At 35.5% G+C, this 27,500-nt stretch overlaps 1 protein-coding gene across 8 annotated transcripts in view; it reads left to right on the top strand.

Moving 5' to 3' along the window:
• Positions 1-27,500, top strand: part of LOC144978448 (1-phosphatidylinositol 4,5-bisphosphate phosphodiesterase delta-4-like) — a 162,803-nt gene that overhangs the window by 19,025 nt on the left and 116,278 nt on the right. The window contains exons 1-2 of one of the 8 annotated variants that reach the window (XM_078924526.1): positions 2,851-2,980; positions 19,177-19,604. The exons of 4 other annotated variants lie outside the window; for them this stretch is intronic. In XM_078924526.1, the coding sequence (XP_078780652.1) occupies positions 19,478-19,604 (127 nt within the window). In that variant the 5' untranslated portion in view covers positions 2,851-2,980; positions 19,177-19,477. Of the gene's footprint in view, positions 1-2,850; positions 2,981-8,115; positions 8,133-8,235; positions 8,305-15,606; positions 15,627-19,176; positions 19,605-27,500 lie in introns of those variants that run through there. 3 more of the 8 variants (XM_078924529.1, XM_078924528.1, XM_078924527.1) reach the window with 3 other exon arrangements.

A 27,500-nucleotide genomic window follows, 5' to 3' on the forward strand; every position in this document is an offset into this window, starting at 1 on the left:
AAAAGAAAAAAAAAACAAGACAAAAAAAAAAAAACACAAAAAAAAAAACAAAAAAAAAAAAAAACTACAAACAAACAAACAAAAAAACCCTCAACAAACCAAACAAACAACTATACAAAGACAACAAATTAAGATAGAACCAGTTAATCTTCAGCGTACGAAAGATTATCAGACTTGCCTACTTGATATTGTAAAATTTCGTAGTTTTAAGGACGGGAAGAATAGTCGTCACCATAACAAACTTTATAACATACAAATATGTCCTAAGAAGTATAAATAATGATTCAAACTCCTCAATAAATTAATGTACCCTGGCACCAAAACGTCACTTTAACTCTCTCCTTACCAAGCATTTTCAGTATTTTCCCAAGATGGCAGGCTTACACAGCAGAAAAATTGATTTTTAAAAACTCAAACAATCTCTCTATAAAAAAAAACAACAAAACTATATGCCCTTATTAATCAAACAAAGACTATTCTTCAAATTTTGTGATGTGCAAAATAAATCTGAATAAGAAAACATGTATATTGTGTCGTAACAAACGTGACGATTTTGCTGTAGGTGGTAAGGAGAGCGTTAAACAAGATTTATTGAATTTAACGCCTTTCTACAGCTCCGTGATTGGAGCAAAAAATTCTTAAAATTACGAAGTTTTCGTAATAGTAGGCAGGTCTGTATTATTTTTTTAATTATATTATTATTGTAAAGTCAATGATTCGATAATGCAGTGGCGGCCTCTATTAAAATCCAGATTCCGATTTCAACAGGTGACTCGCAGTTCTAGCATTCTATTTATCAAAAAATGTTTTCTGTAACGTAACGTTATCTTACATATTCACAGATATAGATAGATATATCCACCGAGCATCAGTAATAGTGAAATCCCTTAAAGCTGAGTAAGTCATGCGAATCTGTAAACTCTGCTGTCAATTCAGCTGTTTTGGAAACTTTGTGAACATGACTATTTGATTGATTGCCCTTTTAAGAGTGTATTATGTAAGTGGTAGGTAATTGGTTAATTTGTGACCTTCTGGGTTATCTGGTACAAATGTCGGAATGATCTAAATATAGAAAACTGAGTTTAAAATCAAAACTATTGAAATTAGGAAATTTAAGATATGTGTATGTTAAAGAACAAAAGTCACTCTTAAATGAAGGTATTTATTGAAATCAAATTTTGAGAATTTAACATACAGTTGAATTTTCATCATCACCCCGACAAAAAACCACGTTGAGATAAATAGGTCACATATAAGTTATAACTAGACTATAAAATTTCATTGTTACATACATAGAGTTTTGTGTGTTGGTCGGTTATACTTCCGGATGGCAATGTTGTGAGCTTCTGAGCCAAGCGCATACTATCTATGACCAGACTCTCAATCTGAGTCGAGTGTATAGTGCCAAATAACTGAAAGACAAAACGCTGGAGACAGAGTTGGGCGATACTATCAACCAGCACATTCCTTCTATATTGTCATTAAAAAAAAAGTATAATATCAAAATAGAATTGTAATAAAACCCAACGCGAATAAAGGGGGAAGATTACCTAACTTCAAAATAAACTGCGTTGGTTTGTTAATGTTTTGCTACTAAGTAGAAGATATCATAGCATTTTTAAATTGTTTATATTTTTTCCTAATAGAACTAGGAGAGCCATTGCACTACTAACTGTTGAAAGATTTAAAATTTAAGACAGAGACTTTTAAGAAAGTAACAATCCCAGTAAACTACGCGGTACCCCAAATTTTGTAAACAAAGAGCATTGGGCGTCCTGCCTTGCCAGATAGTTTTGAGTGTATCCGGTTTGCTATAAAATTTACCTTGAAGTGAGCAAAACATGTCATTCGATGTGAACTATACTCGAATAACAATATTATCAATTTATCGTTCCCTCTGACAGGAGAACATTAAAAAAAAGTTTAAAGATAAAATTCTCGTATGGTCTATTCCAAGAGAGGAGTGGAAAAAGCCAAGCGTCAGCCGCAGTGCAGCGCCGCAACGCAAGCTAAGGCGTGGTTGACTTGCTCGAGGCCACGCAGCGCGGTATGTAGTCGAACTTGGTACCTTCCGGATACAAGGCAAAGATCATACCACTGGGTCATGCCACCCCCCATCGATCAAACCTGAAACTGATTTTGTTTATTTCGTTGTGGTCTACTCATCAAATGTTGTGAGTTGAATTTGACATTAGAAAGGTTTATACAGCTACTTTAAAATAAGGACGATCTATATTACTTTTCTTTGTGCTCGAGGTCATTGGTAACATTGCAAAATGTGCTCAAAGTGACCTACATAGTGAAAAGTGCTCACAGTTATCGAACTATCTAACATCACAGTAGGTCATTTTGTTCAGCTTGACGTACGGGATGTTTACAACTTTCATAAACAACACAGTGTGTTTATATTTATTGAGAAATATCCAATCGTTAGACAGCAAAAAATCATGTGATCAATGACTCGGTGAATATAGAAGGAACGATTTCTTTGTTATTGCTTTTAGACAGCCATATTAGTGATTCATTCTCACCAAATTAATGGCATCAATCAGACCATAAAGGTTAAAGGTTACACATAGTTTTGTCTGTCGGTTTGTTTTATGTGTAACCTTGAACGTTTATAGTCTGGTTAATACAGTTTAGTGAGCATTACTCATAAACTCGGATGGCAAAAAGCAATAACAAAGACCTGAGTGACGTCAGCTTCATACTATTCGGCAAGCATCATATCACAACTTGCCTTTTCGACAATTCGTTTTGTCAGCAAGTTGCATTGACCCAAAGAGGGGGAAAATAACATCACACTGCACGGGGGGCAAGGGGTTCATCGTCCTTCTACTTCTTTAGGTGTGTTATATATTTTATTTTATTTGGAAAGCGCTTTCAGATTTCGGTTTGTTTACACTCGAGGATAACACACAGTGTGTTCCTTTCGTTCTATTCTTCATTGTATCCTGTGGAACCTACAGCCAACAGTGTGGTGTGTACAGTGTTATATTCAATACTATCAACCACTAAATCGGATAACACTTTTTTCTGTTTTCGTTTGATTCATAATAATATTATTTTTATTTTGTTTTGTGTGAATAAGTTAAGTCTTCACCAGGTTCTTTCCCAAATTTGTCCAAAATATCATACCCATAAAAGGCAAAGATATATTTTACTTTGTTCAAACTAATAAGTGCATGTAAACGTTTGTTCAAGAAAACAACACCCACAACCAAAGGATGTGAATTCTAATAGCTCTAGAAACAAAACTCTATCTCATTATTTTTATGAGCACAAGAAGTATAAACAAAAAAATAATACTTTACTAACGGTATTGAAACGAATGTGACTATTTTTCTGTTTGTCGAGAGAAGGTTGAATGATTAAAGCTAGCGTGCACATTTTTTACAGGTCTGATAATCGAACGGCGCAATTATGGGCCCGATTTAACATTGTTGTAATGGACAATATTTTGTGATGGTTTGAGAGTATTTCCATTACAATGATACGCTTATCAGACCTGGAAATAAGTCCAAGTCGACTAAAGCGCACAATGGGCACGTCCAGGTCATTGGCCACATTGCAAAGTGTGCTCAAAATGGCCCACATAGTGAAAAATTTTGCTCAGCATGTCTCATGGGTAAGTTTACAATTTTCATCAACAAAGCAGCGTGTTTAGATACATTCAGAAATGTCCAATCGTTGCACAGCAACAAATCATCTGATTGATGACTTGGTTGGACGAAACCATGAATATAGATCGCTCCCATAAGCGACTTGGGAGTAAGTTCACAATTAAAGCCGCGTAAGTTTAATTTCACCCGTTGCCCATACATGCTTTGCACTTTTGTAGACGGGCATTAGTTACTCTGGTGGATGGTGTCTCATCTTGTAAGTTTGTCGAGCAATATTGAGCCAGGTTAGATACACGACGATGACAATGGTCGCAAGAAATTTTTTTTGGGCTCCTAGTAGATATCCTTGGGTTAGGAACATAATAATCCTTCATGAAAAGTGTTTCTGTTGGCTTTAGATCTCTTTTAAAGCACTTTGATCTCATTTTATTGGATATTGCTGTATACAAAAGTTCACTCGCTGATAGAAAAATGTAGTTTGCTGAAAATTTGAGAGAACTTTTCCCACGAAATATAAAGAATGGAAAGAGAGAGAGAGAGAGAGAGAGAGAGAGAGAGAGAGAGAGAGAGAGAGAGAGAGAGAGAGAGAGAGAGAGAGAGAGAGAGAGAGAGAGAGAGAGAGAGAGAGAGAGATATGATATTCATCATTATTCATCATCGACATTATCTTTTTTGTAGCTCAAAATTTCATATTTTTGCAAGTCTTGAGATCGATCTAGGTCACTAAACTTGCTTTTAAAATAGATATGACCGTTATGTATAAAATTATGATAATTGATAACCCAAATGTTTATGGCCACATTGTTGTCATTGTTGACATGAAAATGCTGACAAACTGATGTATAATATTGTCCATTATTAAACCAATTAACTGCCATGTTCTGCAAAAAAAAAAACAAACTCGGATATGATTTTGGCAAGTTTTCTGGCCAAATTTTTAAATGCGAGTTTTGCCTAGAGTACGACAGTTAACTGGTTACCAACAATGTTAAAAGAACCATTGCGCTGTTTTCAGACTTGCGAATTTGACCACGTATGCTCTGCTGACCTTTATCAAACCAAAATAGTTCAACATATCATAATAATATCAAAACGAAATGTCACTGAATCCCATTCGTTAATTGCTTTTTATTTCCCTACATTAACGTCTTTTTACGACTACTACCAAAATTCTAATCTTTTCTCTCAGAGTTCAATATTATGTGACCATGGAATGTATGACAAATATCGATCGATTTAAATGACCCTCATCTTGGCAAAAACTCTCACGCGAAGTCCCAAGTCTGAGAGTTCAAGATGAGGGCCATTTAAATCGATGGAGATTTGAAGGACGCGTTTTCTGGCCAAATTTTTAAATACGTGTCTCTCTCCAGAGTACGGCATTTAACTGATTGTTTTGTCAAATGAACCAAAATCAATCAATCAAACAAACAAACAAAAAGAAATTTAGAAAACATGGGCGTTGCCATTACAAGGCTATGATGCTTGTTGATTGTGCATTAACGTATTTAATTGGCTTTGTGGAGACACATAACAAATGAACCAAAATCAAATCAACGAACAAGCATTTTTTTAAATATAAAAAGAAAAGGCAACGATATGTTATCAGCAGGATGACAAGAATTCACAGCAATAATTTATCAAGTTTGATTTATGCAAACATTTTGCTGTACTCTGATAAAACAAACATTTTTCGCCAGAAAACTCGTCTTTCAAAGACAGATCGATCTAAAAAGATCTCCATCTTCGCAAAAACGCCCAAACTTTTTACTTTGCGACATCGCTGGGTTTCAAAGTTTTTGCCAATATGAGACTCATTTCAATCAATCGATATTTGAAGGACGAGTTGTCTGGTCAAAATTTTGAAAATGTGTTGTTTTTCTTTAGAGTATAACGTCAGATTTGTTGACATTATTTAAATTTTTAGTCCATTGAATTTTGTATCAAGCTAAGTGAGCGATTAATTTATCCACACAAAAGGACGGTGATAGTAACTCTTACTAAAGTTATTCAACAACTTACTTAACCATCTTCAAGGTATGGGGCGCATAATAAGACATCTACCAAGGACACCGATGCTATTCCAGATTAGGCCACCCTCTTTATGCTCTTTATTCATGGATCTTCTCCATATTTCTTTGGATCTGCCTCTTCGTCTTTTGTCATCAGCCGTCCAGTCGAGTGCAGTTCTTGCAAAGCAGTTGCGTCTATTCTGACAACATGTCCTAGCCTTCTCCATACGTGTTTCTCTCTATAATTGTAGCCATCCTCACTGTTTCTTGTCTTTCCTCTTAGGTTTTCATTTCTATTTTTTTGGGGGCCAAAATATTCCTAAAATTCTTCGGAGGCATTTGTTTTGAAACGATTTTTACTTTTTAATTTGGTTGTTAATTTCCGACATTCGCTGCCATTCATACAAGAGGACTGAAAGGACAGTTTCAATTTGGTTCTGGTCTGTAGTTTTTTTTTTTGTTGTTTTTTTTTTAATATCCGAATTCCCTTCAGCATTGTAAACGCTTGGTTTGCCTTACTTATCATGCTCAACAGCTTTTGACTTGGTGTCAAGACGAGGTACACCTGGATTCCTTGAACGAAAATATCAGAAGCATTCATGGTCAAATTAAATAAATGTGTAATTTGACCTAAAAATTGACAAGATCAAAATAAAGGCTTAGGCATGTCCATCTTCACCCACAGTCACTCCACGCTTCGGCTCCACGGAAGTCACGATGGTTGAAGTTGAACGTTTTCCCCCAAATACGTGCGACAGGTATAGCAAGTCTCTGCTAATGAAGCGACGATGTTATGAGTATGAGGCTGGCTCTCGACCGAAGTCGATTCGCCGCCACCCAGTGTCTCCTTTTGCTGGTACGGAAACCTGGCAACTTCTCTCTCAGTTTACCCCGACATAATAATTAGATACTGGTTTTGGTGATGTGTTACATATTGTTGATCACTGTATCAGCCATTATATTATTTTCACCAACTGCCTGATTAATATCTGACCAAATAAGACATTCAACCTTTATTAATTAATCTGAGAATGTTGATGTGCTTGAATGCACTATTAACCATTTCCGAGCCGGGGTCAATTCCACGTTTACCTGTGATCATATTATTATTATCCCACAGTTTCAATCAATGGATTTATATATCGACGCGGCCAGAGCTTCGATGGAGCTCGGGATTTAGTGCTCTTACTAAACACATGTGATATATGTCTGAAAACGGTATTATGTCGGAGAGAACCTGTTATTAGCTCAGAATTTAAAGCTTAATATACCATTTGGGGGGTCCCAGTAGCTCAGTTGGTAGAGCACTCGCTTCAAACTCAAAAGGACCGAGTTCGATCTCGGGTGAAGTCGAGATATTTTTTTTTCTGACCGCCCTGTCCACCCAACAGTGATTGGGTAGCTGGGTCTGTTAAATCTGTCAGAAAATACTTTGCGGTAGACTAGCGTCCTATCCAAAGGGTATTAAGCAATTGTTATTGGCTGTTTCACGCTATAGAAACTGGGATAAACTCCAGCTGCATGGGCTCTGAACGACTACTTGTAAGTAGTGAAAATAAATACCTTCATTGAAGTGAGTGAGTTTTATTTCTAGAATTTCAAAATATTTAGATTTCCTCATTCAGATCATTTTTACTGTAAACTCGTTTTTTCTTTCCATCAATTCATTCCAACATAATGCGAGATTGACGTGTTTTGTGGTTTCGTCCTTGACCTTCCTGGACGGGCGCAGAGGTCACTATTGTTGTGTCTTCTTCTGTCCCCCTATTATAATATTATGTTTTCCCTTTCTATGTGGCTCTCGTCTTTGTTCTGGATTGAGATAGTTCCGCTTTCCCCCTGGCCCTGATCTTTAGCCGAGAGTCAAAAGGCAGTTAGTTTTATAGTCCCCCCCCCCCCTCTTTTTTTGAGAGACATTATAATTTTTAGTTTTTTTATAATTTAGTACTTTGTAAATATTTGAGTGTGTCCTTCAACTTCATGTCGATATTCTTTGCTTGAATGGAACTTTTAGGTGGTGTGAAAAATAAAAAAAAGGTACATTGGTTGATTGTTTCGTGGAATCTTCTCTTGAAACATTCCCCTTTTTCCTTCTTCAGATCCACAACTTTCCCTTCATAATCTTCCTTTATACTGGCGCTGAGATGACCTTAAAGTGCCACAAGCGTTTAAATCCCCTAAAAAACAAACAACATAACAAACTTAACATCGTGCGCCACATAATTTGAGAAAATTGTTTAGGTCTGCTGTTCTTCTCGATGAATTCGAGATAACCGTTTTTGAAATAGAAAATTCTGCCTCGCCGATAAGGGTTAATTACTTTACCAATGGCTTCCATAATATATATAAATCTCTGTTCCAAAGGGTTAATTACTTTACCAATGGCTTCCATAATATATATAAATCCTTGTTCCATACAATCTAAGAATTTCTTTCCCTTGCAAATACGGATTACGCATTCGATAGCTACTTATGGCAATATCGTTTTGTCACAGAGGTTGATTTAACCTGTACAGTTTTATTGTGAGAATTAACTAGCTGTATCGCTATGCTGGTAGGCATAGACCCCTATATATAATTTGACGGATTCATTTTTGTTTGTTTCTCGACACATTTATTGTTTGGATTGCATTACTTCTTTATTCCACGTTTGGTTTTGGAATTATATCGTAACTTTGTTTTTTCAAACAACTGTGAAATTGTATAGAAGGAATGAACTTGAAGTCACTAAGCAGTTTGTTAATGTTTTTAGCCAGCCATTTTTATAAGTAGATCTCACTAGATTGCATTAATCAGACTATAGATAAAACGAAGTTGATGTCACTCAGTTCTTTGTTATTGCTTTTTGCCATCTGCGTTTATGAGTAATTCTCATTTAACTGTATTAACCAGACTATAAACTTTCAAGGTTACACATACTCCTGGATGGCAATGTTGTGAGCATCTTAGCCAAGCGCATACTGCCAATAAACGTATAACTTTTACACATAGTTATGTGTGTTAGTATGTTTTATCCGGCTGATGGATGTTATGAGTGTTTTAAATAAACGCATAACATCAATTTGAATCACGTAGAAGATATTTGAAGTTTTATTGATGGAATAAAATTTGTTTCAATTGGCTCATACCAAAAAAAAAAAAAAGCAAAACAAACGCCATGTTAAATATCACAGCTTATTACTTACCTCTTGGCATTGACACGACACATTTTACTGTTCTAACCTGAAAAAAAAACACGTATTTAAAATTTTGGCCAGAAAACTCGTCTTTCAAATATCAATCAATTAACATGACCCTCACCTTGGCAAAAACTATATAATTCGGGAATTTCCGAAGTCCCAGATTTGAGAGTTTCTGCCAGGATGAGGGTCATTTTAAACGATCGTGATATTTGAAGTACGAATTTTCTGGCCAACATTTTAGATAAGTGTTGTTTTCAGAGTATGGCAGTATTGTCGCCATTTCATTTGCTTCTCACAGCTCCTCCAGCCAAGTAATATTTTCAGCATCATGAAAAATGCAGCATCGAGCCTTTCTATTTTCCAATAGAGTACCCATTACCATTCATAATGATGCTTTTTTTTTCTCTTCCACGTTTAGTTAATAATTCAGAAGGAGCAATTGTTGCTTAGAGACCTTATCAAGTCACGAAACATTATTCTCAGAATAGAGATATGGTTAATTGCCGCTGTGTTACGTCACTGGGTAAATCCAATGCTCATTATGTTCGATATCTACTCATTTTGATGAGATATGTCGCTATCTTTTCCATAAATTGTTATCATCGTGTCGTTAGCCCAATGAGTATTAAATACATTCGCTTTATTAACAAAGGGTTATGTTTTAACCCTCTCCTTACCACCTATTGGAAAAATCGTCACATTTGTTACGATGCAACCGTCACTTTTCTCATCCAGATTTTATTTCTATAAAAACTTGACATTCTGTAATAGAGTTCATATTGCCAAACAATATTATGTATAGAATGTGGTTGTTGCTTTTCTGTTTGTTGTGTTCTGTTGGTGTGAAGTTTTGGGGAAAATTCTGAAAATGGCTTGTAAGGAGAGGGTTAATCCGGGTTGAGTCAAGCTACCTTTTCCCCTTCAATTTTCCCTGTATCCACCCAATAGTGACTGGGTTCCACGTTTTACTAGTTCTCGCATAAAGGAGATAGATAGCAATAGACTGACGTTTTATCCAAATAAGGTTATTATCAAATCTTAATAAAATGAATTAAACATTTAGATTCACTTATTGCCCCTGAAAAAGTTAATTAATTATTATTTTTAAAAAAATGAATACATTTTTCAAGGCGATTAAATTAAATTTGCAGGACGAAATTTGTAGCTTTAAGTGCGATTTGGGATATAGGACACTACGCAAAAACCTGATCCGGTCGAGGGGAATACAATCAAACAACAGCTTTATGTACTTACGATATATTTTGAAGTAAGCTATAGCATATTGCAAAATTAACTTATTGTTATCAAATGTTTTTACAATTGGTCCTAACCAAGCAGCAACATAAATATATAACTTATGATGTCACATGGCACCCACTTAGATTTATTCACATTTCTATCCTAGCTCACGGCTGTGTTCTCGTTTTACATCTGGATTTGTTTAGAAAATGTGACTTAAAAGTGTATTTGATCAGACTCAACTTTCGGCCGCCTACAGCGAGCCTCGAACATACGGTATACGAGCCACAATCCAAGGTTCACAGCACAGCACTAGATCACAAAGCCACACTGATAGGAAACATGTAATTAATTTATGAAGTTTGTTACATCGTGACTATAAGTCATTTCCACGGGAATTATCAATTTTATTTTGAGCTTTAATATTTAAAAAAAAATAGCTTTTCTTTTATATAGCGCGATATCTACTAAACATGCTCAAAGCGCTTTACAAAGGGGCGCTGACCAGCAGCAACACTTTACATGTAGGACGGGACATGACGCCTGTTAGGCGAGATTACAATTAACTCGGACGGAGACAATGTCGTTTACGCCAGGTACTCATTTCACACCTGAGTACGGTGAGAGAATGTTATGAGTAAAGAGCCTTTTCCAAGGACTCAACTATGCGCCGAGCGAGGCTCGAACCCAGGACCTTCCGATCCGAAAGCGAGTGTCATACCACTAGACCACATAGCCGCACAATTTTATGCTATGTGATACCGTTATAAAGATTTCAGAATTTGGTGTCTTTTTATCATTTAATTATTAGGGTAATTCACGTACGTTCACAATGTATCGGGTGCGACTCCTCTTCAAAAGGGTAATGTACTCACTCAGTGTGAATGAGGAGCGATATCCACTTAGATTTCGACCCACTGCACTTGTATTATCTTAATCTACACTTTAATGGCCAGACTGAATTATCTTTTTTCCAATATAGTTTTTCAAAACTATTTTGTATGGTTTTGACTTTAAACCTGGCCTGATTGGTAAGATTTGCCTTTAAAATGAAACCAAATTACGCATTTAAAGAGTTAAATTTAGGCATTTGTATTTAATGTAGTCCTTCAGGGAACCATGGAACCGGAGTTTATCCCTGTTTCTATGGCGTGATACGGACAATAGCAATTGCTTGCTATCATTCGGATAAGACACAAGTCTATCGCAAAGTACTTCCTGCAAAATCTAACAGAGTCAGCTACTCAATCTTTCTGGGTGGACAGGGTGGGGTAGGGGGTCAGAAAAAAATTCTCGACTGCACCCAGAATCGATCTCGGTTCCTTTGCGTGTGAAGCGAGTATTCTACCAACTAATCTATCGTGACCCCGGGTATTTAATATACTTGTAAATTAAAGGTACAGAATAATATAATTATTGTTTTCGAGTTCTGAGTGTAAGAGGAGAAAGTTGCTATGGATAGAATGAAGCTGGCGTCAATCGAGTCTTTGTTATTGTTTTTTTGTTTATGAGTAATTCTCACTATACTGTATTAACCAGACTATAAACGTTCAAGGTTACACATCGTTTTCTGTATTGGTCCGTTATATTTCCGGATGGCAATGTTGTGAGCTTCTTAGCCAAGCGCACACTATCTCGACATACTGCCATTGGTTGAAGAATTAAAATTTTCTGTATTGGTCCTTATATTTCCGGATGGCAATGTTGTGAGCTTCTTAGCCAAGCGCACACTATCTCGACATACTGCCATTGGTTGAAGAATTAAAATTATAACAAAATATGTAAAGTAAATGCATGATTGCTCGATTTAACTGACATACACGCATTTGAACAAGCACACATAAATACACAGATAAACCTCTGCAAGTTATAATTTATCGTTTTCTATCATTCCAATATTGATTTTGTGATTGATTATATTTTCCCCATAAACAATTATCAGCGATCTACATTGATCGGTGTTGAATGCCTAAATGCTACACAGAGAAACTTTGACAAATTTTTTTTCTTACATTCCTTCATTTCGGTCAGAATAAAGGATCATTTTCTGCCAGTTATTAGTTCAATGCGGTGTTATAATATTCTGAACTTGATTTTTAAAGACTTTATTTTTATATCTTAGATTTAATTTAGAATTGCCATGCGTTAACGTAAAATACTCACCATTTCTGAGAGCCAGATAAATCGTTCTAACACAAAACTATGTGTAAGTTTTCACGTTTATAGTCTATTTGAGGGAGTTTTAATTTGTTTCAATCACCCAACTGAAGCTAAATGAATAAATAAATGAAAAAAAAAAATGAAAAGAAAACCTAGAAAAAAAAAAACAAAAAAAAAAAAAAACAACAAACAATAACAAAGAGTCGACTAACGTCAAATTCATTGAATATTTTTAGGTTGTACCCAAATTTCATTTTCGTAATGGTTTGGTATTTCAAAGAATTGGGGAAATTATAATGATGAAAATAAATGACCAAGACAATTCAGAGGCTCGTTTGAATAGAATAAAAATAACATAGATTTTTAAAGTGGCGAAAAAGAGTGTATAAAAGTTGATAATTTATCCCCAATATTTTAGAAATAGAGGTAGACAAGTTATTTTTAATTATCCATCTAGTTGGCAGGTGACAGTGGTGATAGTGATGGTGGTAAATTCTAGTCAGACGTGGTGTCCTACGGTGAGACACTTACCACGCATTATCCCACTCGACTCAGGTGTGAATGAGTACCTGCCGAATATTGTAAGAGTTTTGGTACAAAAAAAAAAAGAATCCTGACAGGCAACCGGTACTGATAAATTAAAAACTTGAGCTGTAATATAACGCAATATACACTAAACGTGCTCAAAGCACTTTACATAAAATTATTGTGAAGCGCATTGAGCATGGTAAATCCGTCGAAATTGTCTAGATATAAATGTTCATGTCTTTATTTATCTGGTTCTTCGCGATAAAATAACATAATATTGCTTCAGTGGGGGACACATTACAGGGCTGCTAGTTCTTTATTCAATACATAATCAATCATTGACGACTGTTCAATATTTTCTATGAAGATTTGCTTCACATGCATGCATGTCTATATGTACACAGTTCCAAACACACAAAACATCAAATTATGAAGACGAGGCTATTTTAAGGTTCAGTAAACCGATTGATTAATACGACGACAAGCAATTAAAAAGAATTAATAATAATAATAATAATAATAATAATAATAATAATAATAATAATAATAATAATAATAATAATAATAATAATAATAATAATAATAATAATAATAATAATAATAATAATAAAGTAATACTGATAATAATAATAATAATAATAATAATAATAATAATAATAATAATAATAATAATAATAATAATAATAATAATAATAATAATCATCATCATCACCATCATCATCATCATCATCATCATCATCATCATCATCATCATCATCATCATCATCATCATCATCATCATCATCATCACCACCACCATCGTTATAATAATAATAATAATAATAATAATAATAATAATAATAATAATAATAATAATAATAATAATAATAATAATAATAATAATAATAATAATAATAATAATAAAGATGACGACGACGACGACGACGACGACGACGACGACGATGATGATGATGATGATAATAATAATAACAATAATACATATTTATTGTCCATAGATATGGCAATATGTAATTTAGTTACACTTGTTATAATATTTTATGATTACTATAACATTGAACATATTTTTCACACCTATCAATTCTTTCTCTCTCTCTCTCTCTCTCTCTCTCTCTCTCTCTCTCTCTCTCTCTCTCTCTCTCTCTCTCTCTCTATATATATATATATATATATATATATATATATATATATCCATCTCACACCGCAATCTGGCCTTGTGTCGGAATGTACCAGGTGAAGAAAGTCCACTCACTGTCCTTGTAATTTAGGTATGTACGTTTTATACATGTTTTTTCTTTGTTTGCTTGTTTGTTTTTGAATTTACGTATGCAAAACTGACGCTCCATAATGAAGGTTTTTATTTATTTCATCTTGGAATTTATAAAATGATTCCTATAATAGCTTTACATTTCATTTTCCATTCTCGAGTTCCCCCCGACATAATGCCGTTTCGAGACGTTAGGTTACAAATCTGTTTTACTCAAAAAAAAAAAAAGAATTTTTTTTTTTTTTAGAATTTTGGCCAGAGCACTCGTCTTTCATATTATATCCATCAATTTGAACGATCCTCATCTTGTCAAAAAGAAAAAAGAAACAACAACCCTCAAACCTGAGAATTGGCGGCGGAAGTCCCAGGTTTGAGAGTTTTGGCAAGATGAGGGTCAATTTAATCGATCGTTATATGAATGCCAAGTTTTATTGCCAAAATTTTAAATATGTTTATTTATTATAGAGAACGGGCAGAAATAATATACCTTGTTGTTTTATGAATCATTCACATTTGATTTTACCGTTTTAATCTTTCAAATGATAAGCTTTATTTATCTGTATAGTGTTAACTTTATATCTTCACCCCCCCCCCCCTGCACTCACACACACCGATAATTTGTGTTTATCTCTCCCTTGGTAAGGGTCATAGTGCTGTCATTTGTATTTTAATAGGATATATTAATTACTCTATAAATTCATTGTTATGCCCAACATGTGATAGTCTTCTTTGTCTTACTTTTTCTGACCACCCCCCTCCCCGTCCCTTTGTTTTTCTTCCCTGATTGCTTGCATAAGAAGGAACAATAATAATCTTTTAAATTTCCCGTCATATTCATTTGACCTGGAGTCCAATGACCTTAAACGATTCGTAAGCGCCGTAGAACTTCTTAATAAACACACTAAGCAGAAAAATAATTAGAACAAACTAAAACCCTTTCCTCTGATCTATCAACTTTATGCATAATTTTAGTATCAGTGTCTGATCACAATCAATTAGTTACTTGGTAAACTGTAGTACAATATTATAGTCAAAGTGATACTACTAAGCTGTTACAAGCTGTGGATTGTAAAAGTAATAAACAAAAATGAATATAACAACCTCAAGAAAAAAAAACAAAACAAACAACCAAAAACAAACCAATACCAACAACAAAAACGAGATGTTTCGGGCTAAAAACCCTTTTTCAGCCAACAACAAAAATAATAAAAACATGAATACATTGCTTCTAAAAGTAATGCATTTGCTTTTATTCTTTTTTTTGTTGTTGGTTGAAGAGGGGTTTTGAACCCGAAACGTTCGTGTGATATTTTATTCTTTTTCGAAGTTATCATATAACGTAATAACGTTATTATAGCAAGCTTATGACATAATATCACCATTATTATCGGACTGTGCACAACGGCGTTTTCGCAATGAACATTCATTGTCTCTACAATTCTGGATGTGGGGTTTAATAGGGTAATTTAAGCTGATAACAGAGTGCGCGGATGTGCGATTTGAGAATTGGGCCGTGGTGTAGCCAACGAATTACTCTAGTTATTTATCAGTTGACAATATCAACACGACGTCCTAATAGCACTCGAGCTGGTTGAGTGTGTTGAACTGTTGAATAGATGTGAGATGTGTTTGTTTACGTTTTAGTTTTTTAGGATTTAACTTGTATTTCTGACACTTCTGAGGATTGTTGTGTATCACACCAACCGTTAAGACATTTCAAATACGAAGGACATAAGTAAAAGTCTCAATGGTTTTGATTTGTCCGTTTGACCCTCTCCTTACAACGTAAATAAAATTCATTCGCAAGGACGTTACCAGAATCTTTAAAAAAAATTATTGAGATCTCATTTACAGTTTTTATGTTATAATGATAGTTTTTCTGAACAAAATATTACATAATGCTGCCTACTTCTCTTGGAATTTGACACGCACACACACATACTCTCTCTCTCTCTCTCTCTCTCTCTCTCTCTCTCTCTCTCTCTCTCTCTCATATATATGTATGTATTATTATTTGGGAAGGAATTTTCCGGAAAATTCATGAAAATGTCTGGTAAGGAGAGAGTTAAATACTTGAGAGTCATTGTCCAGGTTTAAAGCAGATTTTAAAACTGCATCAATACAAAGGTTTTGGTTTTATAACACATTCAACTTTCAACACATTTATGTTGTCTCTCAGGCAAAGATAGTTTTAAAACAAAAAGATGATATGTGAGTTTTTACAGATTTTCAACACTGAAAAATGGACTAGAGTCTTTGTGGTCTTGTGGTATGACACTCGCTTTCGGATCGGAATGTCCTGGAGTCGAGCCTCGGTCGGAGCATAGTTGAGTCCTTGGAAATGGATCTTTACTCACATTCTCTCACCGTACTCAGGTGTAAAATGAGTACCTGGCCGTTAACAGCGTTTTCTTTGTCTGAAAAATTGTAATATCGCCTAACAGGCGTTATGTCCCGTCCTACACGTTAAATGTTGCTGTTGACCAGGGACACCTTGTAAAGCGCTTTGAGCACATTATTGGATATTGCGCTATATAAAAGCTCTTTTTTCTTTTTTTTTTTTTTAAACAGCTTCAATACAAAGGTTTTAGTTTTATAACATCCTCAACTTTCAACACATTTATGTTGCTTCTCAGGCAAAGGTAGTTTTCAAACAAAAAGATTAAGATGTGATTTTTTACAGATTTTCAACAATGAAAAATGGACGAGTGGCTTTCATTTAATTCCCTAAGACAGACATTCTGAACGTATCGGGTTTTCAACACATTATTAACGTTACTCATTTTCGAAAACGCAGTCTCTGATTAAAGAAAATACGAGTAAAAAAAGCCTTTCTCCTTCGACATCACGACGTCATCATAGTTATGCCAGGTTTCCAAGAATTAAACACTAAATCCTAAATTCATTCCAAATAGACTTGCTGCGCTGCTTTTTGTGACGGAGACAAAAAGTTGTTGACAGTGATAATTTCCCTTTTCTTTAATTGGTGTAAAAAAAGGCGGGGGTGGGGGGGGGGGGGGGTGGGGGGGGGGGGAGGGGGATAATGTTGATAACTTTCGCTTTACTGATCACGGCATGTGAGTCTTGATAGCTTAGTTGTGCGGCTATGTGGTCTTGTGGTATGGCACTCGCTTTTGGATCGGAACGTCCTGGGTTCGAGCCTCTCTCGGCGCATAGTTGAATCCTTGGAAAAGGTTCTTTACTCACATTTTCACGTACGCATGTGTAAAATGAGTACCTGGCCGTTAACAGCGTTGTCTCTGTCGGAAAAATTGTAATATCGCCTAACACTAACAGGCGTCGTATCTCGTTCTACATATTTCGTGGTGCTGTTGGTCAGAAGAACCTTTGTTTAGCGCTTTGAGCACATTTAGTGGATATTGCGCAATATAGTAGCTCAAGTTTTAAAAAAGTTCTTTTTTAGATGCAGAACGCTCAATTCACATGTAAATGGGCCAGTTTTCGATCCGAGTTGAGTCGGATCTGTTAATCCAACAGTAACTGGGTAGCTGTGTCTGCTAAAGCTTGTTGAAAGTAGTTTTCGATTGATAAGTTGTTTTTTTTTATCGAGAGAATGACAAACAATTGTTGCTGTTTGGTTAACGCTAATCAAACTGGGATAAATGGAGGAATTGTGCTTTAGGATCAATCCCAATAAATACATAATTAGATGAATGGATAAAAAAATTATTAATAATTACAATATAAAAAACAAAAACAAACGGGAAGGGGATCACAATAGCGTGGGAGAGATGATGTGATAATATAGAATCGTTAAATGAGATCATTAATTAAAGCAATAAGAGCAATACAACTCGATCATTTCTGAAAGTGTATGTTATGTAGATAGTCAAAGTGATATTAAGCTGCTAAAACTGTAGACTGTAAAAAAAAGTAATAAACAAAAATGAATATAACAGCTTAAAAAAAAAATAAAGAACAAAACACCAAACACGGAATGTTTCGTGCTCAAAACCCTTCCTCAGCCAATACAAAATCCCAATAAAAACATAAATATATCACTTGAAAACGGATAGACGTACCAAATATTTCTCTACCATCTATCTGGCTTTTCAGTGATGTGTTTTATGGTTTTATTGGGTTTTTTTTATTGGTAGAAGAAGGGTTTTAATCCCAAAATGTTCCGTGTTTGTTTTTTTTGTTTTTTGAAGCTGTTATAGCTAGAATGAAGTTGACGTCACTCGGGTCTTTGTTATTGTTTTTTGCAATTCGCGTTTATGAGTAATTCTCACTAAACTGCATTAACGAGACTATAAACGTTGAAGGTTACACATCGTTTTGTCCGTTTTACTTCCGGATAACAATGTTGTGAACTTCTTAGCCAAGTGCACACTATCCATATTCATTTTTGTTTATTACTTTTTACAAGGTATCTATAGTGTTATTTGATTATTAGATTAAGACTCTAATAGAAAAGTCATAAGACAGAAAAATCATAATATGGCATAATATTAAAATGTTGATATAGAGACTTAGTGCCTTCCGACATCCTCGCATTTTTTGTGGTGAAATCAGACCAATGCCTTTGAGCGCTTCAAAATTTGTTTTGTTTGGAAGTGCAGCTGTGTGATCTAGTGGTATTACGCTCGTTTTCGGATAGGAAGGTCCTGAGTTCGAGCCTCTCTCGGCGCATAGTTAAGTCCTTAGAAAAGGCTCTTTACTCACATTCTCTCACCGTACTCAGGTGTAAAATGAGTACCGTTGGCAGCGTTGTCTCTGTCCTGAAAAATTGTAATATCGCCTGACGTCATGTCTCGTTCTATATGTTACGTGTTGCTGTTGGTCAGGGACCCTTTGCAAAGCGCCTTGAGCACGTTTAGTAGATATTGCGCTATATGAAAAGCTCAAGTTTTTTTTTTTTGAAGTAGTGTACTATCCTGAATTACTTCAAATCATTGGTGAGCAATAGAAAAACAAGATTATGTATGCATACCAGTCTTGGTGATAAAAAATGTGATTGGTTTAGAATGAGAGAGACTCATCGATGCATCTATCTAAATTTTACGGTTATTAGTGTAGGTTCCGCATTGTTTGAATATGTAATATTTTAAAAAATAGACAACCGTTTAACGTGTTTTCCATTGTACAAGTGATTATTTTACCGTACATGTTTTTCATGTTTGTATTTTTCCTCACAACACATAAAGGTAACGTTCAATAACTTTCAACTGTTAAACTATTCATCTAAGACGCTTTAGTTTCTAATAAACTAACTGTTATCAGTAACAATTTACATTATTATATGATTAATATTATATCGACCGTGAGTTATCTGCACTATTAACTGTAACAATGTTGTGACGGGCAGACAATCCGAGTCTAGTGAGATGGTTACATATTAAACTATTCTTGTTCAATGTCTTCAGCGATAAAAGTGGAAAGATAGTGATCGTTCATTCATTGCTGTTTCTATGAGAAGTTTTGAAAAACTACCATAAGTTATCGGATATGAAGAGGAGATTATTTGGAAACCACAGGAGACAGGATGTGTCGGCTACGACTTATAAGACTCGAACGCCGACCGTCAGGTTGTCGTGTCGGACGGTGGTCATGGTCAACCAGCAAGACTTGGAAGGTAAGAGGATATACATTAATGATTTGATAGTCTTTAGCAAGAGCGACAGTGAATATGTCTCGGTCCATTCTCCCTCTTTTTATCATCGATCTTCTCCTCTTTTCCCTCCTCTTTCACCTCCCCCTCCTTCACTTTCATCATCATCATCATCATCATCATCATCATCATCATCATCATCATCATCATCATCATCATCGTCGTCGTCGTCGTTGTCGTCATCATCAACATCATCATTATCGTCGTCGTCGTCGCCATTATTACCATCATCATCATCATCCTCATCATCATCATCGTCATCATCCTCATCATCATCATCGTCATCGTCGTCGTCGTCACCATCATCATCATCATCATCAACATAATCATCATCATCATCTCCTCCTCCTCCTCCTCCTCCAATACTAATATTACCATTACTACTATGCGCACAAATACTCTTACGTCGACGACAACGACGACAACAACACATACTTCTACTATAACAAGCTCTATTACTGCTACTACTACTACTATTTCTACTACTACTACTACTACTACTACTACTACTACTACTACTACTACTACTACTACTACTACTACTACTACTACTACTACTACTATTACTACTACTACCGCTACTACTACTACTACTACTACTACTACTACTACTACTACTACTACTACTACTACTACTACTACTACTACTACTACTACTACTACTACTACTACTACGACTACGACTACTACTACCACTACTACTACTACTTCTTACTATTACTACTACTACTACTACTACTACTACTACTACTACTACTACTACTACTACTACTACTACTACTACTACTACTACTTCTTACTATTACTACTACTACCACTACTACTACTACCACTACCAATACTCTTTTTTTTCTTTTTCTACTCCTCATCATCATTTTTACTATTACCATTGTAAATACTGTTTTGTGCCAACTACAATTCCAATTCGCTAATAACATTATAGACAACTTTGCATGACATCAACAATCACTGTGAATAAACTGCGTCGTCTCCCTTGGACAATATGCTGAGAAATACGGTCATTCTTTTGTAAAGTGACATGTAATTATTCTGTTTAAAATTTAAGGATGTCAGCATTTGCAAAATCTAAAGAGAAATTTATAACACAGATCTAATTGGTAAAAGGTTTAAGGTAACCATCCGATCCAGGCACAATTTTGATATTATTTTCTCTTACTGATTCATGTTGTTTTCAAATTCCTTATATTCTCTCTCTCTCTCTCTCTCTCTCTCTCTCTCTCTCTCTCTCTCTCTCTCTCTCTCTCTCTTTCTCTGATTAAGCCTACTTCTTACGGTTTTATGATATTTTCTGTCGTTATTCATACTCAGCATCGGAAGGATATGATGGTAGTGATGATGATGGTGATGGCAGTGTTTATTTTGGTTGTGGCTTTGACCAGCATTCCTATTACTTTTTGAATCAGAATCTTAAATGAAAAAAAAATTATAGGCACCAAAAAAGAAACCACGCGAGGTCCCAGGTTTGAGAGTTTTTGTGTCAAGATGAGGGCTATTTAATATCGGTTGATATTTGAAGGACGAGTTTACTGTCCAAATTTTTGCATGCGATTTTTCAAGAGTGCAGCAGTTAAGTGATTACGTGAATCTTTAACGTTTAAGTTTCAAAATTGTTCACTCTGTAAATAGGTCAATCGTAAATTGAGTTAAATTATTAACGTAGAACGTTTGTAAAGATCCATTTGAAACCTTCTTTCAGAAAAAAAAAGAACCGATGAGCATAATTCACCCATTACTGGCGTATCTGTGGAAAAACACGTTTTTAAAATACTTTTTGTCAGAAAACTCATTTTTCAGATATTGATCGATTTATAGACTCTCCTTTTGACAATAAACTCTCAAACCTGGGGCTTCGCGAGTTACAGATCTTGCCAGGATGAGGGTCATTTTAATCGAACGGTATTTGATGGACGAATTCTTCTGGCCAAAATTCTAGAAATTTGGGTTTTTCAGATTATGGCAGAATGTGTCTTCATTTCAGATGAGGTTTTTTTTCATCATTTCACAGATATCTAATAAGATTGTTAATTCCCAAAGACGTGATATAAGCAAGGGCGTGGCTATATTGGTTGATTTGGTGCCTGGCACCGCATCCATATTTTAAAAAATGGATTACAGCATTTTTAAAAATAAATTAAACTCAGAAATGGTATAAACCGCCTCTTATTTATTTGAGTAATTCTTTCCTGTATATTTTTTTTCCCTTTCTTTTGTACGTATTTACAAATACAGCATGTTTTACGTCATTTTCTTCTGATTCGGGCACCACCTTATACTGTAAGCACGCCACGCCACTGGATATAAGGAATATAATACGAATGCTTCCAAGGACTTAGTTCTACTGGCATAATATTAAGCTTACCTTTTCCAATGCGTAATGTTGTTTTAATTTCAAAATGAATTAAACATAATTTATGAGATTTTCAGAGCAATAGAATAAATGTTGACATATAAAAAATACTTGGTGACCTGACTCGGTGACGAAGCATTTGGAACTATAAAGAGGATTAATTACTTATGACAAATAGAGAAACAGTTCAGATTTTCAATTTATGCGAACATCGACGTAAGCATTGTCAGTTCATCCGGATACCGTGGAGAGTTAGTAATAACAATGATAATAGTAATATGAATGATAACAATTAATAATAACAATGCTGATGGTAACGACGACGACGATGATGATGATGATGATGATGATGATGATGATGATGATGATAATGAGAAGAAGAAGAAGAAGAAGAAGAAGAAGAAGAAGAAGAAGAAGAAGAAGAAGAAGAAGAAGAAGAAGTATTAGTAGTAGTAGTAGTAGTAGTAGTAGTAGTAGTAGTAGTAGTAGTAGTAGTAGTAGTAGTAGTAGTAGTAGTAGTAGTCGTCGTTGTCGTTGTCGTCGTCGTCGTCGTTGCTGTTGTTGTTGTTGTTGTTGAGGAGGAGGAGGAGGAAGAGCTATTACAACGAGTAGGCATACCTCAAGGGCGTGATGAATTCGTTGTACTAGAGCTTTCAATTATTGTGACTGTTTCAGACTGTGCTTTAAAAAATAATTGTTGAACTGCTATGCTCCTTACCACATTGCGTAACAATAATTGTGAACGTGACAACGTTTGAAATAGACAATTTACACGGAGAATTGCGACAATAATTGTTTACAATGAGAATTTTATTTGAACAACAATCCATTCATTTCTTTAGGGCCTCTAATTTTTAGAATACATGGAGAAGGTGGCCGAGTGGTTAAGGCATTGAACTGTGACCAGGGTAGATCTTGTGTTCGTACAGGTTGAAGGCGAGTTTTATACCACTAGACCACCTAGCCGGAAAGAAGATGAGTAGACATGCAACATTTTAGTTTTAAAAATACACACAACCCAATTCTAATACTTTAAATTCTAACTTCAATTTTAACACCTACAACATCCCGGCGTAATACCGTTTGGAGGCGATGGGTCACATATCGCAAACTTAAACCCTTAATGGCGAGACTGATATTATCAAAATTTTTATTTCTCTCATTATTCATTTGACTTACTATAAATTATGGCCTAATATATTATGCCAACATTGGTCCTGATAGTTCAGCTGGTAGAGCACTCGTTTCACACGCAAAGGGACTGAATTCGATCCCGGGTGAAGTCGAGATTTTTTTTTCAGACCCATCCGTCTACTCAGATGTGATTGGGTAGCTGGGTCTGTTAAATCTGGTGGAAAGTACTTTGCGATAGACTAGCGTTATATCAAAAGGGTAGTAAGCAATTGCTTTTGTCTGTTTCACGCCATATATAGATAGAATGCGCTTGGCCAAGGAGTTCACAACATTGCCACCCGGAAGTATAACGGATCAACTCACAAACTCTGTGTAACCATGAATGTTTATAGTCAGGTTAATACAGTTTAGTGAGAACAACTCACAAACGCGGATGGCAAAAACAATAACAAAGGCCTTGGTGACGTCATCTTCGAACTATCTATAGTATGTGCTTGGCTAAGAAGCTCACAACATTTCCCATTCGGAAGTATAACGGACCAACACACAAAACTGTGTGTATCCATGAACGTTTATAGTCAGGTTAAAACAGTTCAGTGAGCATTACTCATAAACGCGGATGGCAAAAAACAATAACAAAGACATGAGTGACGTCATCTTCGAACTATCTATAGAAACCGGGATAAAGCCCGGCTCTATGGGACTAATGGCTCTTTTTTTTCTTTTTTTTTTTGGTAACATAACGAAGTTGTTACTGTATTTTTCGGATTACTCAATATATTATTTTATGGTCATCAATCTCCATTGTCCACATTATGTTAATTCCTACTTAATACCGGGCGGATGTGACCGTGGCCTTTGTAAAGTTATGGCCTGACACTGACCAAAAAATGACGTCAAAATGCCAGCCTTTTGCCACAAAAGAAAACAAATTGTGAGTTGTATTCATTAGTTCAACCAATGAAATAACTTGTTTCCATGAGCTCTACTAACGACAACCCACTAGGCGGTGCAAAAACCAAATAATGACGTCAAACTGCCAGTCCTTTATGATTTCAGTGTCAGGCTATAAGTTAACGATGGCTACGATGTGACGCGTCTTAAAAATATTATGACGCCTACATAAAGTCAACAATGATAACATTGACGGTACTGTTGTGGGTATTAGTATACATGGGGGAAGGGGTGGGGTGGGGGGTCCCGTAAGCTCTGTTGGTAGAGCACTCGCTTCACGCGCAAGGGGACCAAGATCGATCTCGGGTGCATTTGATATTTTTTGTGACTCCCATATGTCAATCCAGTAGTAATGAATGGGTAGCTGCGTCTGTTAGATCTGGCGGATAGTTCTTTGCGATAAACTATTGTTCTATCCAAAGGTTAACAAGCAATAATTGCTGTTGTCCGTTTCTCACTAAAGAAACTGAGATAAACTCCCGCTCCATGGGCCTTATGGCTCCGAAGAACTACAAAAATAAATCGTATACATACATGACGATACATAACCACTAGTAGTATAATATTATAATTACACGTGTTTGTCTGTTTAGTAAACGTGTTAGTACTGATGACATTAATAATAGGAATATGGTTGACAATATTGATGATGATGATGATGATGATGATGATGATGATGATTGATGATGATGATGATGATGATGATGATGATGATGATGATGATGATGATGATGATGATGATGATGATGATATTGAAAACGAAGAAGAAGATGACGATGATGAAGATTATGATGATTGTGATGATGATGATGATGATGATGATGATGATGATGATGATGATGATGATGATGATGATGATGATGATGATGATGATGATGATGATGATGATGATGATGATGATGATGATCTAAAAGAAGTTAACGGCGTAGTGATTATATGTCATTTCTGTTTAATCTAGTTTAAGCTTTAGCTAAGGGCGTAGGCTTATTTTGTTATTTTCTGACAACTATAATATCATTTTTGTTCAATCGTTCCATGGTCCACAGATCGTGAAAACGTCACTGCTTTGCAGGTAAACAAGTATCTTTTATTAACATGCATCAGGCATAAACTAATTAATGCAAAGATTGCATCTTTTCAAAACTATTTAAAAATCGATTTATATTTATTTAGTCCTCTCAATGATATATACTATTTTGTTATAGAATTCAACGAGCTTGCTTTATTCAAATAAATAAACTCTTGTCCCCGTTGGGATATAAACCCCGACTACTGTAAAAACTCTACTAACTAAGCGATCGCCAAATTTTAAATCCTGTTATCATTCATCATGATTGTTTACATTTCATCGCAGTACAATTTTATTATTAGCCTCTGACAATATTTAACAATTTTTAATAAAATGTTGGGGCCAAAATTGTTCGGTTCAGCACGTGTTAATTTTTTTTTCCAATGAGCACAAAATTACTGGCAAATCTGAAAATTATCAAACTATTTATTACAGATTGATTTACGAGTAGCTTGCAAACCTTTTTTTAATTAATGATAATTGCATCACCCTTTGACTCAAATGATTATTTAGAATATCCGCATGGACATTATGGGTGGTCCTTAATTTGACCTTGGCCTTGGGAATCGCCATCTGGCCACCCTGTTGCCATAATAATTTGCGCGCTCCTACAGATTCTATTACATGACCGATTTTTATCGTTAATTCGTCTCGATCCATACTATATAGTGCCGTATAATAATTAAACTAGATGCTTGTTCGTTATAGCCTTTGTTTCTCCGCAAATATTGCGGGTTCACCGATAGTTTTATAAAGTTCAAATATCCTGCTTTTTAAAAGAAATAAATTCTTGCCTTCATTGGGATACAAACCTGTCTTTTATTGGTGACTACTTTCAACCTTCTACTTCTAAAAAAAAAATTTAAAAAATTGAGCATTTATATAGCGCAATATCCACTTAACGTGCTCAATGCACTTTACAAGGGCTCCCTGGTCAACAGAAACATTTAACATGTAGGACGAGACATGACGCCTGTTAGGCGATATTACAATTTTTCGGACAAAGACAACGCTGTTAACGGCCAGGTACTCATTTTACACCTGAGTACGGTGAGAGAATGTGAGTAAAGAGTCTTTTCCAAGGACTCAACTATGCGCCGAGCGAGGCTCGAACCCAGGACCTTCCGATCCGAAAGCGAGTGTCATACCACTAGACCACATAGCCGCACAAGCATTTCACTACTAAGCATATCATGTTTTTATCCATCAGGATTATTATAATTCCATTGTATTATAATGTTAGATTTTTGACATTTGACATGTTTTAAAATTAAAATATTGCACTGATATTCATCACTCTAAGGCACGGCTGCAATGATGTGACCAATTTCAACTTCGAAAGTGGCCAAATGGAAGGAACTTCACGTAGCCAACACTACGCACACTTTGACCCCTTTAAAACGCATCGGTTTTTGTCATTTAAAATCGACTAAATGGGGGAAAACATGGTTATCATTAAGAAGAAATATAAATCTTAAAAAATAAATAAAATAAAATCGATAATACAAACACAATTATTATCCTTGTGGTTAATTTTCGTCAATTTGGCCAGACACGCGTCCATCTGGCAGCCGTTCTCTGTACAACATTTTACAAGATCGATCTCAATTTTAGCATTCTTCGCCAAACATCATCTCGATTTCCGTGAAATGTTTTGGTTAACAATTATAAAGTACAGTCAACTTACTAAATTTTGGATCTGTAATTTAATGGGCATCCCTTTCGTGGTTTCTTTAATAAACAATCTTCACTACTTAACAAGTCGACTATTGAGCTTACACTGAGCATTTATATAGCGCAATATCCACTAAACTTGTTCAAAGCGCTTTACAAGGGGTCTCTGGCCAACAGCAACTTTTAACATGTAGGACGGTACATGACGCCTCGTTAAGCGATATTACAGTTTTTTTTTCGGACAGAGACAACGCTGTTAACGGCCGGTATTCATTTTACACCTATGTAGGTTGAGAGAATTTGAGTAAAGGCCTTCTCCAAGGACTCAACTATACCCAGGACATTCCGATCCGAAAGCGAGTGTCATACCACTAGACCACATAGCCGAATATGAATTTGGAAGAATTCAAATACTCTTCTTCTGGAGTGTAGACGAATGTTCTAGTTTTTTGGCTCAAGTGAAAACCAAACAGGAGAGAAACAAACTAATCGATGCTTGTGTCAGCATCAAATGTCAACAGTTGCATGTTTTATGTGTTTTGTTTACTTTACTTATTGAATTGCCTTTCGCTAGTGTGATCTACATTGTTGGCAACGTGGCTCAGCCGTACGGTCTTTGCTTCGTAACTGAAACGTACCGAGTTCGATCACCCGCCGGTGC

Source organism: Berghia stephanieae, chromosome 8 (assembly GCF_034508935.2).
Source record: "Berghia stephanieae isolate SIO BIC M18660-M18661 chromosome 8, UCSD_Bste_1.3, whole genome shotgun sequence".
Taxonomy (NCBI): Eukaryota; Metazoa; Mollusca; class Gastropoda; order Nudibranchia; family Aeolidiidae; genus Berghia; species Berghia stephanieae.